General features: G+C 27.4%; 1 protein-coding gene across 2 annotated transcripts in view; it reads left to right on the top strand.

Moving 5' to 3' along the window:
- Positions 1-31: 31 nt before the first annotated feature.
- Positions 32-18722, top strand: part of LOC136982548 (inositol hexakisphosphate kinase 1-like) — a 63677-nt gene continuing 44986 nt past the window's right edge. The window contains exons 1-3 of one of the 2 annotated variants that reach the window (XM_067279046.1): positions 32-191; positions 7807-7857; positions 16232-16365. In XM_067279046.1, coding sequence (XP_067135147.1) covers positions 16309-16365 — 57 coding nt within the window. In that variant the 5' untranslated portion in view covers positions 32-191; positions 7807-7857; positions 16232-16308. The remainder of the gene's footprint in view (positions 192-7806; positions 7858-16231; positions 16366-18722) is intronic. The other variant, XM_067279045.1, reaches the window with a different exon arrangement.

Below are 18722 nucleotides of genomic sequence, written 5' to 3'. Positions count from 1 at the left end.
GACATATATTCTCTCTAACGAATAATTATAATAATAAAAAAATTTACGCTTGTCAATTTTTAAAATTTATTAAATATAAAACGGTTAATTTTAGCCGATCTTAATATATGTCGATATTTATTTCTGGTGTTCAGAATAAAATCGCCATCTTGATTGTACAGCAGAAGGTTTCTCGGTTGCAAACGATAAAGGTGCTTGTTTTTATTCGATAAAAATCTAATCGATTAGATCTTAAATTGAATAAAAGTCAAGGCGTAAATATTTTATTTATTTATTTTGTATTTAAAACGTGAGATAAAATGAAAGATAATTTCTAAGATCAATGCACTACACTTGAACTATATCTTATCGATTTTCATTGTAGTAGCATTTCTTTACGTTGATTTATTTATTTCTTCACATTTATTAATAGATATTTATTTATTTTCCTTTCCTTACATTCTTAAAAAATGGAATGATATATATACATATACGTATATATAATGGTTATTTTAAGTGTGTTTACTTTCTAGATTTTCGTCAGAAATTCTTTTTTCGAGTTAGGTAAAATAACATTAATACATTTAGTTACTCTGTTTCGAATGTTCGGAGTGTCTGAAGTGTTTAATGCTGGTTTTACGTTGTTAATTCGAAAAAAAATGGAATGTTTCCCTTGTTTTTTATCACAGATTATCAAAACGAATTGACAAGTTGTCAAGTTTGTGATGGATTAAATATCCTTTAAAATATTTATAATCTAGTCTCTTTCTGATTTGATATTGCTTTAATTCTGTAAATTATGAAAGTTTATAAGGATATTCTGTGTATATATGCACGCGTACACATATACACGCAGTAATTAAAGATCTTTCTACGTAAAGAATTTATCGTTCGATTTGTATTTTATAAAAATTTTAAGTAAAAGTTAAGTTGTTCCTTTTAATAGAATACATTTTTGTTTAAATGTCAGGATGCCCTTTTTAAATATTAGTATGGCTTTCCTGCACTCTTCATTAAAGTCCTTGAATGATTATCTGAAACAAGCACTACTTAAAAGATGGGAGGGGTAGTCTATCTCTATATTTTTAAAGTATTAATATTTTGTTTGCTTTGTTTCTTATACACCAGGCCTGTATAATTATATTAATTATTATTTTACTTATGAGTTGAAGAATATTGTCTTATAAATATTTAAAAACAATTATAGATATATTGTATTTTTATATTATATAACATATATATAATTTTTAATAATAATTTTAAAAATCTGCAATTAATGTTGACTGAGGATTACCTAATATTGTTTATATCTTTAAACAGTTTAATACAAAAATATCTGAACTTTAAATTATCTATGTCGTAATCAAAATTAACAATAAATAACCACCGGTAAGTCACGATATTTGTATAAACTAACCTACTAATAAGTAACTCTAATAGTAAATGCTTAAGTAATTGAAAAACTGAAATCATTTTAAGAAATTGGCTTTTATTTCTTTTAGATTTTTTTTTATTGTTTATCTCGCATAAACAATTAAAAATACAGTAGAGCGTCGATTACCCGACCTCCGATTAACCGACTTATCGGTTAACCAACTGCGTTCTAGTTGGCAAATTCAAATGTTCGCTAGTGATGTGGCGCTACAATATTTGGTTATGTCTTGGCTACTTTAATGTTATTTTTGTTAAATTTTTGCATGTTTTAGCTGGCAGCACTGGCTCGACCGTGAAAGGGAGGCTAGTATTTAAACCAGGCCTAATACACTATACTAATAATGTATTTTTTTCATACTTTTCGGTTATCCGATTTTTCAGTTATCCGACCAACCCCAGTCCCCAATTAAGTCGGATAGTCGATGCTCTACTGTACTCTATAAAACATTTTGTAAATCTTAGCATTTTTTTATATCAATCCTTTGAAAAGAGTGTATCGTTGAATTATATCTTTCTGTCAAATAGAAAGTTTTGTTTTAAAAATATAATTTTGATATTGCTGAAATTTCAGATAAGATAATAATAGTAAATTCAACATAGATTGTCAGATTATTTAATAATGTTATAGTTTTGAATGATATTATTAAGTGATTGAAATAATTATAAAGAAAATAACAAGAAAAAATAAACAGTTTAATTAGTTCTTTGGTGTGTGTATGTATTCAGATAGTTTTGTTATATTATAAAAAGTATTTTATTCTAGTGTATTAAAATCACCCTATTTGAGCTTAAATGTTGTAAATATTTAATGATTTAGTGATGAAGTTATCGTTATTGCAATAAATTAATTTCAGAAATTATTAGAACTTTTCAAATTTTATTGTGTTTTATTTTAAATATGGAATTTTTAATTTAGAGCCAAATAATTAAATAAATGAAAAACAGTGCCATTAATACAGAGAAAAATAGTTTATTTTTCTCTAGTTAAGTCATTGAAAATGAACAAAAAAATTATCTGGATACTATTTTATTTTCTGATATGAAATTTGATAGTACTGCTGTTTGTATTGATATAAGAAAATATGACTTAATTTCTCAGTGACAATTTACTTGACCTTCAGTTATCAAAGGATCAAAAGTGAAATAAACGTAATCCTTCGATGCTTAATTTTTGTGATAAAATACATAAATTCATATTTATTAGTATTAAAAATAAAATGGACTATTTTTATTAATATTACTATGGAATCTGTATTGCAAAGTTACATAACCTTAGTAAAATTTTGATTTCACTTTCATTTCTGATGAAAATTTTATTATTAAAAGTAACCTATCTATTTTTAATGAGCAGCTATTTAATAAAATATCTAAAAATGCCTACTATATGGTAAATCAGACAAAAATAAATTATGAAAATATTTGTTATATTAAGCCAATGAAATAGCTTTCATTGGCTTAATATAACAAATTAAGTTAAAAATTAAGCTAAGTTAGGATCTAGAATAAACAAAAAATTATGCAACTTTATTAATTAAGCAGTAATCTGATATCAGAAATCCACATCATAAATTTTTGAGTATGTAATTCTTTATGATACATTGCTAATTCAATAACAAAAAAGTAATGAATAAACATTTAATAGTATTAATTTTATTACTTTTAAATGTTTTATGTTTATCAATGATGAATTATTTAACTCAACTTAAACTAATAAGCGATTGTAATTAAAGTACGCTATTCAGTGCCATTTAGGGAGAGTAATTTTGTGCTAAACTATGCACCAGTTTTCAGAGTAACCATGAAAAATTGGTGATTTTTTTTATTTGTCTGACATGAATAAAAACCTCAAACACATTGAAAAAGTGGCAGTTTCTCATGTTTAGGGAGAGATTTATCAATCCAAATGCAAATTCGGAATGGGGCATTTCAAGATATGCAGAAGACCTGTTCATGAAAACTATTAGTACCAAAACTTTCCTTTTTGTACTGCAAGCAATGAAAAGCTGTTTCCTTTGCATAAGCACACACATTGCAGCCAAGTTTTGGATATAAGGCCGAGACTGCACAGAGCATAAAAATGAGCGTAAAAACCCTGGCCGTAAATTCTTTTAATCGCGTGACCACAATATTTTACGCCGGAGCAGGTTGTAAAACGAGCATGAAGTGAGTTGAGCAGTGTTCAGCTTTCGATGCAAATATGTCCGTAAAATAGTACCACCAACCAATCAGAAGTGCGTAGAGTCTATGTCACAATGACAGACTCTACTCACTTAATTGTGAAAATGGCAGAAATGAGCTTTTATGTACGTTCTTTAATATGTCAATTTGGAAAAGATGTAGAATAGATCTGGAAAGATTTATTGAAAACACCTGAAAGTGTTCATGTATCTATGACGATGTAGCCTGATTATAATAATGGATGCCGAAAACACAGGATATAGATGGCCAAAGGAAAATCCTTCAATTTAGATGAGTATATAATAAAAAAGCTAAGCATATAAGTGCATCTTATGATATAATGCATGTATCTTAATAATATGATAATAAAAGTTAATATATGAAAGTAAAAATATTATCATATTATTAAGATACTACACTGCACTTATATGTTTACCTTTTTTATTATATACTCATCTAAGTTGAAGGATTTTCCTTTGGCCATCCATATCCCGTGTTTTAGGCATCCATTATTATAATCAGGATACCTCGTCATAGATACATGAACACTTTCAGGTGTTTTCAATAAATCTTTCCAGATCTATTCTACATCTTTTCCAAATTGACTTATTAAAGAACGTACATAAAAGCTCATTTTTGGCATTTTCACACCATGTCACAATGACATAGACTCTTCTCACTTCTGATTGGTTGGTGGTACCATTTTACGAACGTATTTGCATCAAAAGTTGAACACTGCTCAACTCGCTTTACACTCATTTTACAATCTGCTCTGGTGTAAAATATCGTGGTCACATGATTAAAAGTACTTACAGCCAGGGTTTTTACGTTCATTTTTATGCTAGTGGAGTCTCAATCTAATAGTAGCCAAAACAGTCAAATGTCATTCTTATCAGCTATAATAGCTATACATCATATTATCACAGCTGTTGTTGAACAGTTAATGAATAATAATATAGACCTTAGTAATGCAAATACAGTATCATCAGTGACTTCACTTAAATCTTGTACTAAAGGACACTAATAATTGTTTTTTTCTATTCTAATATTGTCTAACTTTGTAAAAATAACCCTACTTGTAGTCTCACCATGTTAAATGAGGAAGGGGATGTATTTTAAACTCTCATTAGAATAATAAATTTCTCTGCAACAATATTTTTTCTTGTTCCCCTAAATATTGGTATAGGAGGATTTATCTGTACATAATCAATATAAATTGTGCTGATATTCAAAAAATGCACTTGTTCTAAAAACAATAAAATGTTAATAAAATGTTAATTGCAATATAGATTTTATTTTAAATATTTTAATTTTTATATTTTTAATGCATAAAATGCTTATTTTTTAATTTTGATTTTAAAAAGTGGTTAATGTTACCTATGGTAGCAAACATGGCAGCTCGTCTCTGAAACAATGGGGACACACGTTCTAACCTAACCTAACCTATACTAATAAATTACCATAATTATTGCCAACCAAATTATTAGAATAGGTTTGGTTAGAACGTGCGTCCCCACTGTTTCAGAGGAGCCGCCATGTTCACTACCATAGGTAACATTAACCAAAAAAGTTAAATGTTTGTAGTTATAGATACCAAAACACACAAAAAATCTTAATTGCAGTAAAACTTTAATTACTAACATTTTCAGTCATATTTTACCAAACTTCCTCATGTAGAACATAAAATTGAATTCTGATTAAGATTGAACAGAACAATAATTTAAGTGTTCTAGAACAGCGGTTGCCAATCTTTCTGACCTGACGAACCACTAAACTCACAATTTTGAATCCTGCAGATCACTATCATGCATTTTTTAAACAATACAAACATCTATAGAATAATGATCATAAAAGTTCATTTTACTTTATTATTTTGAAATTTACTTGTTTAATTATAACAAATTATTGTGGAGTTTGTTGCTGATTGTTTGAAATAAGTTTATGGATTCTTGGCTTTCTCTACGAAGGATGGCAATCATACTCACATCATTTATTGTTGATTATTTATTGATTTATTGACATTATTATTTATTGATAACAGTCATTTTGTGTTTGGTTTTAGATTCAAATAAAAACTCCCCCCAATGAGTGAGAAAAAGGAACCAAGTATTTTGCATTTCTTTCATAATATTTTGCATAACCTTGAGTTGATCAATGTCCAAATTTCTCCATGGACCATCAGTTGGTGATCACCACTGTTCTAGAATATAAACATTTGCAATGTGGAAAGCCAGATAATTTAAATAACAAATAAACAAAACAAAGTACATAGTAAAACAAAAATACATTTGAAATAAATGTGTATTAATTAATTAATAATAATAATAAAGGAGAAAATATTAAGAATAAAAAATAAGGTTGGTGTACCAAAAGTCATAATAAGAAGTCTCCCTAGGTTACATGGAATTTAACTCAAAGCTCTACACACTGCAAACAGAGTATTAATATATTTGTGATTGATAGCATGCCCAAGATAAATGGATTTGTAAATATGTAATGCCTCCACATGCTGGATATAATATTGACTCCAAATCTGAATGATTTGGCCTGGCCACAGTTAACACTGATAAAATTGGAATCAGAGAAGGCATAAGTCTCCAGGTTTATGGCTGAATGAGAAATTTCAAATGTCATCTTGATGTTCCTTTAATCTTGCATGTAGCAATCTCAGGGTGACCTCAACATGTAAGTCATAATTCTGTGGTCATTAACGTGAATAGTATAAACATCAGGAATGTGTCACAGGTCATGAGATTATTTGTCATTAGGATTTTGTATATGGTAGGATTTCTTTTAATTCTGCAGCCAGTAGCCATGCTAATCTTCTTAAATATGCTAAGGAGGGGATAAGTATAGTCAATTACCATATGTTCAGCCTTTGTGATAATCTTCAGTTTGTTGCTCATTTCCAATCAGAATCCATCAGTCAGGGATTTTATAATCCTAGGTTTAAAACTAAATCATTAACTATGGGATTTTGTGAAGTACAACTCGTGCATTCTATCTCAGACATTCTGACAATGTGCGTGGGCTCTTCTAATCAGAGCCCTAAAGAGCGCTAGCTTGTAATGGGCAGCAAGCTTTAACAACAAAGTTCCTCCTCTTATTTCATTCTTCCTTAAATGTTATATTGTAGGGTATAACTGAAAAGTATCAGACTTCCTAATGTGGTTACCCCCTTAGCCTGCTGTTGTGAAGTGCCAGGAAAGTTGAACAAGAGCCCTTCCTAGCTTTTATTATTTTTATTATAATAAAAAATATACATTCTCTATATTTGTTTATTGATTTATGCAAATGATTGATTGATGATCATTCATAGAATTGTAAGACCTATATATTAGTTTGCTGAATTTTGTCATTTGTTACATTGACTTGAAACTTGATCTATATTTGAATTTTATTTGTAAATTATTATAATCTTAGTGTAAAGCAAGAGACTTTTTTAAGAAAAACATTCCGTAAATATTGCATTCAATATAATTGAAAGTTAATGAAAAACTTTTTTAAATTTTAAATCAAAGAATCTCAACTTTTAGGAATTCAATGTACATTTTTGTATGTAATTTATGATGTAGAATGCTCCAAACAATTTCTTCTATCTTTGACATTTGATAAAAAAAATAATTACATTTGATTAATAGGCAATATTTTTTTTCATCTATAGTTAAAAAGTCTTGATTTTATTCATATTAAAATTAGGTAGTTTTAAAAGATGATATTAGAATTTTAATATTTCCATTCTTTAAAATAATCAGATTTATTGATAACTAATTACAAGTTCAGATTAACTGAACTGGTAGAATCTATCACCTACTAATTTTCTTCAAAATACAAAATTTATTTTAATATGACCACAATGAAAACTTTGTAGCAAAAAATATATTGCTACAAAAATATAATGCATTATTAATTTATGATATATGACATCATTAGACACTGACTGCATAGTAATACTGTTCTTTTCTAGTTAATTGTAGAAACATTTGTATTAGTAAATTGAATTAAATATTGGTTCTGCACAATTCTAATTAGTAAATTAAACAATTCTAATTTGTATTAATGTGAATTATGTATCATTGTAATGTAATAGTTCAAGGTTATAAAAGATACCTTCTTAACGACCTTATATGTTGCTATGAGAAAAATAATTAAATTATTTACAGTTTATATCATGTATCTATTCAACTCTTGATTTTTTTTTTTTTTTTTTTTAAGATTAACAGCAATACTTCATTATAATTCAGAACTTATTATTAATTAATATTGGTAAGTACAGTATATTTCAAAATTTATTTTAATGAATTATTTAAGTGTGTTAAATTTTATTGTAAAATTTTGAACTAATTTTTCCTTGTTTATTTAATAGTCATTTTATTGGTTTTTTATAATCTTCTATGTTTTATATTCTTTGAAACTGATAGATTTTTAATCTTACATTAATAAAATAAATAAAATGAAATGAAGATATAAAAAGACTAACATAATTGCAGTAGACTCCGCATAAGTCGACACCCCAAGGGGAAGTGGAAATGTGTCGAGTTACCCGATGTGTCGACTAAAGCGAAGTTGGAAAAAACCCACAAAACTACAATTAATAAAATACAGTAGTGCTTTATACAGTAACATAGACTTACAAAACATTGTGTTCTCCATTTACAATTATTCTGTAGATGATAAACTGAAAAATTCATTTAGTGTTGTTTGTTTTGAGCACTTAACTATCTTGACTTTCTTCTTCAACGAACACGAATGCCTCGAAAACATCATCTTCACAATTGTCACTTGTTGGCAAGTAATGTCTAAGGATTCTTAATGCCTCTGGCATGAGAAAATGCAAAATTGGATTCTGGTATGACGTTGATGTAGATTGTATATTTTCTTTTTGTTTATCTGTTATTATTTTATACATAAAAATACATAAAATGTTAAGGCATTTTTATTAATATGTATATATATTAATAATAATAATGTATTAATTATATATTAATAAATAAATTGAATCCCCCTCCTGAAAAAAATGAGTTTGCACCACATGTGCAGAGTGAATTCATTTTTTTCAGGGGGGGTGTCAACGTATTGGAGTGTGGGACAGCAAAAGTATGTCAACATATCCAGTGATGTCAAGTTAAACGGTGTCGAGTAAACCAGCGTTTTTTAACATTAATGCCTATGTAAGTCGGCCGGGACCACAGAAAACTGACTACTTAACCAAGGGTGTTGACTTATCGCGGGATTCGACTGTATATTATAAAATCTAAATGAGCAGTTGCCACATTTTTGTTTTAAAAATTCTGATATGTGATAAAATAAAGTATGCATAGTCTGATCACATTGTTTCTCTAATATACCTATAATAGTAATTTTAAAGCATTCATGAAAATTTGTTAAAATGACCAACAAAATGATATGCAATTAACTTTAGTGTATAGCACAGTAAAAGTTACATAAATAGTGTTATTCCTGATGATTCTTTCCTATTAGTTTTTATTCCAGAGTCATATTCTGAAATCTTGGCTATAGGCCACTGCTCAAATATAAGAGTGTCTTATATATGAAAAAGTCAACATAGCTTCAGAACTTTCACTTTTGAAGCTTATCTATAGCCAAGGTTTAGGATATTGATTTTGTATACAAAGTGTACCAGAAAAATTTTTCATGTTTTACATTGTACCATGAGCCAAAAAAGTTTGAGAATCACTGGATTAAATTAAAGTTTCAGATTTAATAATTTTCAATTAACTAACGGGTTAATAAGTGAAATAATCAGTGTGTAATAAATATATCTATAGTTTAAAATTTACAATGAAACTAACTGATCAAGATTATTAGGATAAACAAAAACTCTTATATTCTATAAATAATTTTGAAATTATATAACCTTAATGATATCATTGAAAGAAAAAAAACTTATAATAATAATCATCATCATCATCATCTCTGATTATCAAATTTTTTTTAATAAAATTAAAAAATTTGAATTGGAAGCATTCAAGAATTTTGTTAATCTAAAATCAAATGGTAGAACCACCTGACAAGGAATCCTGAATAGGTCAAAAAACATTTCATGTACAGTAATACCGTGGCTTTTGTTGATTTCAGTTATCGTCAGTTTTGGTTTTTGTCGATTATTTTCTCAAAAATTTGTCTCGGTTTTTGTCGATTGCCTTGGATTTCATCGGTGTGCTCGAGTGACCTTGCTGCTAATTTTGTGAAAACAAAGGGCGACCCAGGCGTTTCCGGCGCAGTGTGGCATTATTTCTCGTTGAGTGAACATTACCCCGCAACATTTGCTAACGGTTCCATTTCCTCAACACTGGGAGTTCGGTTGTAGGTTTGTGCTTTGCCAGGGTGGGCTGGCCACGTGAAGTTTTCCGGGTTTTCTCCATGTCTGTAATGCCCAAATAGGGGCCAGTTACTCTTAAACAGATTTTCCGGAAGGCGTTATTCCCCTCGATACGACCATCATAAATGTATACAACTACAATTACATGACAATTATGTCACACTTTACCATGGGACAATATAGGTTAGAAGCTCATATCCAACTGGCTTCTACAAGACAAGACATTACCCCGAGTGTCTAGCCAAACAATTCCATTGCTTTCATCTTTATGCTAATTAGTCTTTTATGTTAATTTCTTATTGCTTTTAGTATTTAAACTTATATTAATTCTCTATAAAATGTGTTTTTGGTATGTATTTTGGAGTGTCTAGAACGGATTAATTGGATTTACATTGATTCATATGGAAATAATTGCCTTGGTTTCCATCGATTGTTTTCGGACGGATTATCGACAAAAATCGAGGTATCACTGTATGTGTTAAAATAAAAATTATTCCAGCATAAAGGTGAAAGTTTTGTTATTATAATTAATATATATAAATGGAGTTATATTAATAATTTTTATTATAACTCCATTTATATTTTAAATTATACTTAAAATTAAAAGTATTACTAAATTAGTAAAATATTATATTTAAAGTTAAAATTGTTATGTAAACTAACTCTGGTTTCTTGTTAATTTGAAAGTAATAGCAACTTTTATGTTGTTATAATTTGTATGTACTAAGAACTGATATTTGTGCTGGTAAAATTTATTCAGTTAACATAAGTAAACATAGATACTTCAATGAATTCACAGCTGTCCACGTTCATAATTGAAATAGTTCAGATATTAGAGCTGTGCTGTTTTTATCTTTTTGTAATATTTCTCTAATTTTTCTTCTGATATCAGTGTGTAAATAATAATTTAAATAAACTAGGATAAAAATCAATTAGATTTTGTTTACTTTTTCAATTATATCAACAAAGTTTTTCATTAAATTTGCTTTGCATTAGAATTCCAAGCTTGTTCAATCTTATCTTTCTTAAATATTTACAATTTATATACAGTAGCTATTTTTGTTTCTGAAATGTACCAGAAGCAAATTCCATACCCATTTTTTTTCATGCAGAGATATATTTCAATATTATCCTTTCATTAATGCTGCATATCTGTCTCAGTTTTATAAGATTTTTTTTCCTACATTTATTCAGCTAGCATTGTTTGAAAAAGGATTGTATATAACCTGTTCCATGGAAAGAAAAGATTTTTTCCAAAGCAAAATTTAACTATCTTTTAAAAAATAAATCATAAGCATATTAATTCTATCATTAATAACTTTTTATAATCAAACCATTCTTAAATAACAAATTGCTGTAAACTATTATTTTCAAATTTAATTTGATATAGTTTTATTAGTTGTTTACTTGGTCCATTACGTATAATTCTATAGAGGTTAACCATTCATTTTTCTGTATTTATTATCTAAACGTCTTGCTGTAATGATAAAAATAAGTTAGAAACGGAAAGATCATATCGTACATATATTAGTAACCTGGTAATGTAAGTGATAAAGGTTTATAAACTGTTATGGGATAACATAATACTCTATTGATTCCAAAATTCCCAAGAATGTTTTTGGCCAAATTCACTTTAATGAAATCAAGAAAATCAGTTCACTATTTAATTAGAAAACATCTAGAGTTTTTAATTATTATTATTTACCTAGCTAGTTATGAGTAGGTACTTTGAACCTTACAGCATTATATTGAAATTGCTGATATTTTAAATTTTGATGTATAAAATACAATCATGATTTTATACAGGGGGTTGTGGATTCCTGGAATGTGTGTGTAAATAAAATTCATGCAAATTGAGATCAGTTTTAATGAATTTCAATATTCATTCAAATTTATTAAAATTTAGGAGTTCTAGTTCTGCAAGCACATAAGTAATCAGAATTGTAACAAGTTTTGATTTATTTTATCTAATTAAATTAAAATTAAGAGAAATCTCTGGTTATAATTAATTTAAATAAAGTTTTAAAAAAAAAATTAACATGTGCTAGATGAAAAAAATTTTGTTTTCATAAAAAAACATTAAAGTGAAAATTATCTTTGAAATATAGTAAAAAAAATGTAATCATTGTCATGTAACATATGGTTTAAAGTTTTATTTTGTATGTAAGAACAACATGTAGCATCAAATGTCATAATATTTATGTTGGAAGTCAACAGTAGTGTAACCTAATATTTTGATCAAAACAATAATAAATACTTATTATAAATCATTGGGCTGCAATTTGAAAAAATTGTAGACCTATAAATTTCCACTGTCATCCATCTGCCTTTCCTTAATCTCAAGAATGAAGTTAAATAGATGAGAGACGAGACCTGATATGGAAACCTTACGGTTAGGAGGCCCATTAACTGTTATATATGTAAACTTCTGATGCAAACCAGAAATCAAGTTATTTCGAGTCAAAACTTTTCCCCCCGAAAGCAGTTAATAGACAACCAGCATGACTCCATTGCTAATGAAAAAGTATGATGTACAGGGCAAGACACTACAGTACTAATTTGAGGATAAATTAAAAATATGATTAAAAATTGTTGCCTGGCATTGTGACCATGTCACAGTAAATAATTGCTCATTGATTTAAAAAATTGACTGTTTTTTTAGTGTTTCATAGATATAGGTCTGATCTTTTTATCAGATAATTGAAAGAAAATAATCTCACTTCAAACTTTTTAAATGTAACAATTTTAAGTGACTAGCTGAATCAGAATGATGTGTGATTTGACTTATTTTTATAGCTGTCAAAAGTGAATAAACTGCTAGAAAAGCAATGTGATCTGGTACATACTGAGTTTGAAATGGCAGATATTGGTTTAGAAATAATCAGGCCTTTCAAATCAACAAATTTCTGCAAGATTGAACAGATCTCACAATGTAATCAATGATTTTTTGAAAGTAGATGGAACAACAGACCTAAACATTTACTTGGATGATCAAGTAGAAACTTAAGAGTTTGGCAAAAACAATCCATTTTTCAGGAAATTACTGATAACAACACTTCTTTGAGTTAACTGGTTAAACATCCCGATATTAACTTAATATCTCAAAATCTGTACTTTTAAAGGTTGCAATGTGTAGCTCTTTTCTATGAATAAGAAGAGAAAAACAGCATCTGCTTTAAAAATTTGCCATAAAGAGAAGTGATTGAAATAGGATGAAGAAATGATGATCCGGATTAAAGATTGGAAGCAGATTGTGTGAAGTGATGAAAAAATTTAACCTCAATGGCTCTGACAACTGGCAGTACTAATGGTATTATTTGAGATGTGAAGATTATTATTCTTTAAACATCACAAGGAGACAAATTGGTAATGGTGTAGGCAGCATTTAGATGGAATGGCAAGATGAATATTGCATTTGTATATGGATGAATGAATACTGTGCAGGTATCAGTGATTTTACACATTTGATTAAAAAAATTGGTGGATTATTCTAAATTTATCAATGGTACAATATCCAGCACAATGTTAAAATTCAACTTTTGAGTGATTTCTAAGTAATGGGGTTCGGGTTGCAGTCCTGACTTGAACCAAATAAAAAAACATTTGGGAATGCTTATTAGGACTCTGTATACAAATGGCAATATACATCTGTAAAAAGAGTTTAAGAAATTGTTACACTATCAAAATGGGAAAAAATCAATTCATTATACTTTTTTTTTAATGGTGGTGGTGGTTTTTATTGTTAAATGTTGGAAAGTCATCTCAAGCCTTTTGTCATTAATAAGGGTTTACCGTAACTTTGAAAATAAATAAATTGATGAAAATTTTATAAAAACATTAATTAAATGAATGAGAAAAGAGTTTATAAAGGAAGTTTAAACAAGCAGAGAGTAAAGTTCAAATTATGACCTCTGATTTCCAGTTAGTCAAAAAGACACCTTATGACTCCTTGAACACAAATTAAGACTATTTATTTACACTATTTACAGAGGTACACAGCAATACATCTAGATCACTACTGATTACAAGGTCTTAGTCCAGACCTCTTCTCAATCCAAGTCTCAGGCTAGGTGCTCTTTTCCTCGATTCAACATTGATTCCTCGATTGCCTTATATTCAAGTTTTGAATCCATTGTGCGACCAATCAGGAGTTGAGCCGAGCTTTCTATCACGTCTGCTCCAGTTGACATCCTGTCTCGACTTGTCCAGGATGACTCGTCAAACGTCACTTCCCGGACCACACTCTTCGACGTATGAAAACTTGACCTATGGGTTCAAATCTTGCTCTGGGCTAGTTCTTTTCTTTCGAAATGTTCTAAATTATTTAATAAATTATTATAATTATTAATTTAGATAAGAGGTGGTGCCTAACATCTACCTCTAGTATCAAATTACTTAGTTGCTAATTATAAATTATGGCATATTAATAGCCTGCTTAATTATGGTGATTGTTTGGTTTAGTATCAATACATTGGGTTTTGGGAAGTTGATATTTACTTTCAGAGTTGTAAACTTTTGTGATTAATTGAATCTTTCTGACTGATGACAATTTAATCCTTCCCTTCAATAATCACACTAGCATTATTTATTATCAATCTCTAATTAATCATCAAAATAAATGCAGATTGTCTATAAGAGGTGCTTTTTTTTAATCCAGATTTAACCTTTAGTTCTTAATAAACAACAATCTATAAATAGGGACTTTAAAAAAATGCTTTTGTGTTCCAGTAAATTAGGAACTGTTGTAATTTTTTTAAGACTATCTTAATAAAAAAAACTAGAAAAGAAAAACATTTAAAAGTTGTTCAGAATTAGTTATCCATTTGATAATGTAGGGTTTTATTTCTATCCTGTATAATAAATAAATTGATTTATGTATAAAAGATATACTGTTGAAATCATAATTTAAAAAAAAAAAACAATTAAATTTCAATTAAATTTCTTTGAAAGGTATAAATTGTTTTCTATTTAAATATTTATTCATTATTCTGTAAAATTTTCATTTTGGAAAAGTATATATTTTATTAGGCTAAATTTAATTTATCATTTTATATACATTACTAGAATTGATATATAAGTAACTTTCCTTCATTTAAATATAATCATTATTTATCTTATTTTTTTAAATACAGTCAAACCTGTTTTTATGCGCTCTTTTTATGTGCGATTTTTATTTGTGCGATTTTTTTAATGCGAATTTTTAATTTGTGCGGTATAGTTGGCGACTAGTCTCGTGCGATTCGTCATGTCTCACGTTGACTTATTATAGCTAAATAAACTTATTATAGCATAAATGCACTTATTATAGTAATATTATTGCATGAATATGCGAAAAATGAAATAATTTACTTTTTAAGTCAACAAAACACCACCTGGACAAAAATATGTAAAACAGACGATAGACCAGACGATGCAGTCAAGTGCTGACATCTGTTGTCAATAAATTCTATTTCGTACGGTTTTGAGTTATTTTCTATGTGAGACTTTTTTTATGCGGTCCTCTATTCACCGCATAAAAAAATTATTTTTTTAATTGTGTTGCGAAAACTATTATTTACAGCCATTCGTGAAGTTTCGTGAGATTTTTTTTAATGCGTTTTTTTTAATGCGGTCCCTATCCCCCGCATAAAAACAGGTTTGACTGTATTTAAAATATATGGTAATTTCATTATGTTTGTTTAAGCAATTGAGAAATTCTTGTTGGTGTTTGTTTTCTTGTAATTATAATTTGAAATATATTTAGTTGTCATTGAACTAGATAGATATAAATGATCACACTTTCATTCAATAAACAAATTTAATGACTAATATCCTTTTATTAAATGAATTTAATATCAGATTTGTTTAACAGAAAAGATATTTTAGTTTTTAATATATTTATTTTATATATTAAAAAAATTATTAAAAAATAACTTAATAATAATTTTGAGTAATTAGACAATTATCAGTAAAATCATGCTACCATATTAAATTTCTTTAATGCATTTATTCATTTACATTTTAAGTTTCCAAAGATTGTTTATTTTCCTTTTGAGATGAACTCAATTTAATTGCAGCCTTGCTCTCATTATTTAAAAAAAAAATCTTATGAAAATAATTTAATTGCATCATATATATTATAAATATTTAAAGGATATAATGTACAGATGTTTATAAATTTGATCACATTCATTTTTGCAGATTTCCAGTATGTCAACATTAAATATATAGTATAGAAATTTTATTTAAATTGTTAACTTAATTATTATTACAGAAAATTTCATAAAATTATCAATTTATTTTAAATTTTTCTTTCAGATTTTTGAAACATTAAGCAAAATTTAGCTTTCTTTAAATGTGAATATTTTAACTGTGTTTGCAATGTGTATAATCTGATGGCAGCTGATGGAAACAGTTTTGAAGAATTCCAATTGGAACCATTTATTCATCAGGTAATTAAAAGATTTAAAATGACAAATTTTTGAGCAAATTGATAAATATTTTCATTCCAGATTTTTCTAATATCTTAAATATTAATCATAATTATTTGAAATGCTTTACAAAGTGTATATTTTTCAATTATGCATTGCATACAAAGTGTTTATTTAGAAGTTAAGAATAATCTGTGAAGATAACTTGTTTTGTTTTGTTACATACATGATGTTATGAATTAGAGCTCTGTTGGAAAATAATAAGTTTATTATAGTAAAATATACAGATAATTACAAACATCAAATACATAATTTTTATTAATTAAATTGTGTTAAATTTTATGATTGATATTAATGGAATTATTAAATACTAAGAATAAACAGTCAATCATAGGTATTAACTAATGAACACACAAAAGTATTTCTATATTAGATTTGAAATAGATCTTAATGATTTATTATATGTTTTTCAAATACTTAAAGAAAGCAATTTAACATTTTCATATTTAATTTAGTCTATATTTTTATTACTTACATTTAATTGTATAATTGCAGTTTGAGTCTGAAGAAAAGTTAAATAGCTTTTGTTGATATTATCATATTTTTATTAAAGTTAGTTAACTTTCCAATATTGAATTGTTTAAATCAGTTGCAAAAATCTGTAATAAGACAACTCTAATGACAAGACATTGAGAATATATATTAAAATTTTTTTAACTAGTGATTCATAATTAAATCTTTACATTATTTAGTTTTTCTATGTTTAAAACATTTAGAAAAATTTCTTTATAATAATCTTAATGAAGAATGTAAAATAGATATTGTGTATTTTATGCTATTTAAATGCCATCATTGGAAAAACTGTTATTAAATGTTACTGTTAAAAAAATGTTTTAAAAATAAATAAATAAATAAATAAATAAAATTATCATAAATTAGAATTAAAAGAAACAATTCATTTTCCTTTATTTGATAATTGAGTAAATCCCAATCCTGATAGAAGTACAGTTGGTGATCAGTTAACGAACATAATTTGTTCCAAGACCACGTTTGCTATCCGAATTTTTTGTTAAACGATAATCAATTTACCATAGATTTTTTGTGGGAATTTGATTAATTTGTTCTGGAGACCCCCAAAATAAATAAAACATTATATACTTTCTTACTGTGTTTATATACATGTAATAACAAACTAAAAACACTATGATATGCTTCTTGTCTAGTCTTCTTAATAGCTTGTGAGCACTAAGATTGGTTTTACTTTACCGCTAGACTTATTACACCACCTGTGGTGGTGTAATAAGTCTAGCGGTAAAGTAAAGCCAATCTTAGTGCTCACAAACTAAAAACAATCTTTCCATTTTTTCATGGATGGCACATCTTTGTTTCTCAGTTGCAATTTTTGTTACTCCTTTATCTGCTTGAGTCTTTTTGATTATATCTTTCTTAGGTAAGATTGTGTCTACTGTAGACCTGTTGAAGTCATCTGACTACAATATCAGATATCTTTTGCCCACTCTCTACCTTGGATATTATCTCTTGCTTAGTTTCTATAGATAATGCAGCTCTTGACACTCAACTCTTTTTAGGCCCCATAATATTATCAGTTTTTAAATAAAAAGTTCAGAAAAGTACTTTCAAAAATTCAGAGAACAGAAATTAAGTAGTGCAAAAAAGGTTATGTATACAACTGCGAAAGTCTCGTTCCATAAACCACGTATAGATGCCATTAAAATATAGTTTTACAAATCTTAAATGCAGTGTTGCTTCTTGTGTTTGTTCTGTCAGGTGTTTGTTATCCAAACAAAAATCTTTCTCAAAAGTGTTCATTAACCAATTACCCACTGTATTAACAGAAAAAAGAAAGGTTATTTAAAAATTGTAATGAATTTGATTTTATTTATTTTCTTATTCATGCAATTTATCATCTAAATAAATTAAAAATAATGAAATTTTTTTTACAAATTTAATTACATGATATGAAAAATACACATTCTACTTCCTAACTATGTAATATATTTATATCATTTCTTGTTTATGATATTATACATTGCAATATATTATTGAAATATTGAATTATAAATACTTTTAATATTAATCAACCATTAGTGAAGTATCATACAAATGATCTAATTGTCAAATAATATAATTATATCTTCTGACAAAATAATTATATACACTGGAGGGCAAAAGTTAAGTTACAAATGTTTTTTTTTTTTTATTCTTAATTTAAAATAAAATAGAAACTTCATTAAAATAACAAATTTATTCACTCAATAGGCATGTGACCACCCTTTACAGCAATACATGCTAGACACCTGCTTCTCATACTCTTTACAAGGTTATTGATCAGTTCATTAGGAAGTCCATTCTCTTTC

This window comes from Centruroides vittatus, unplaced genomic scaffold (genome assembly GCF_030686945.1).
Source record: "Centruroides vittatus isolate TY-2023 unplaced genomic scaffold, ASM3068694v2 contig_854, whole genome shotgun sequence".
Lineage (NCBI taxonomy): Eukaryota > Metazoa > Arthropoda > Arachnida > Scorpiones > Buthidae > Centruroides > Centruroides vittatus.
Note: the sequence above shows the minus strand (reverse complement) of the source record. Positions and strands in the feature narration are given on the sequence as shown.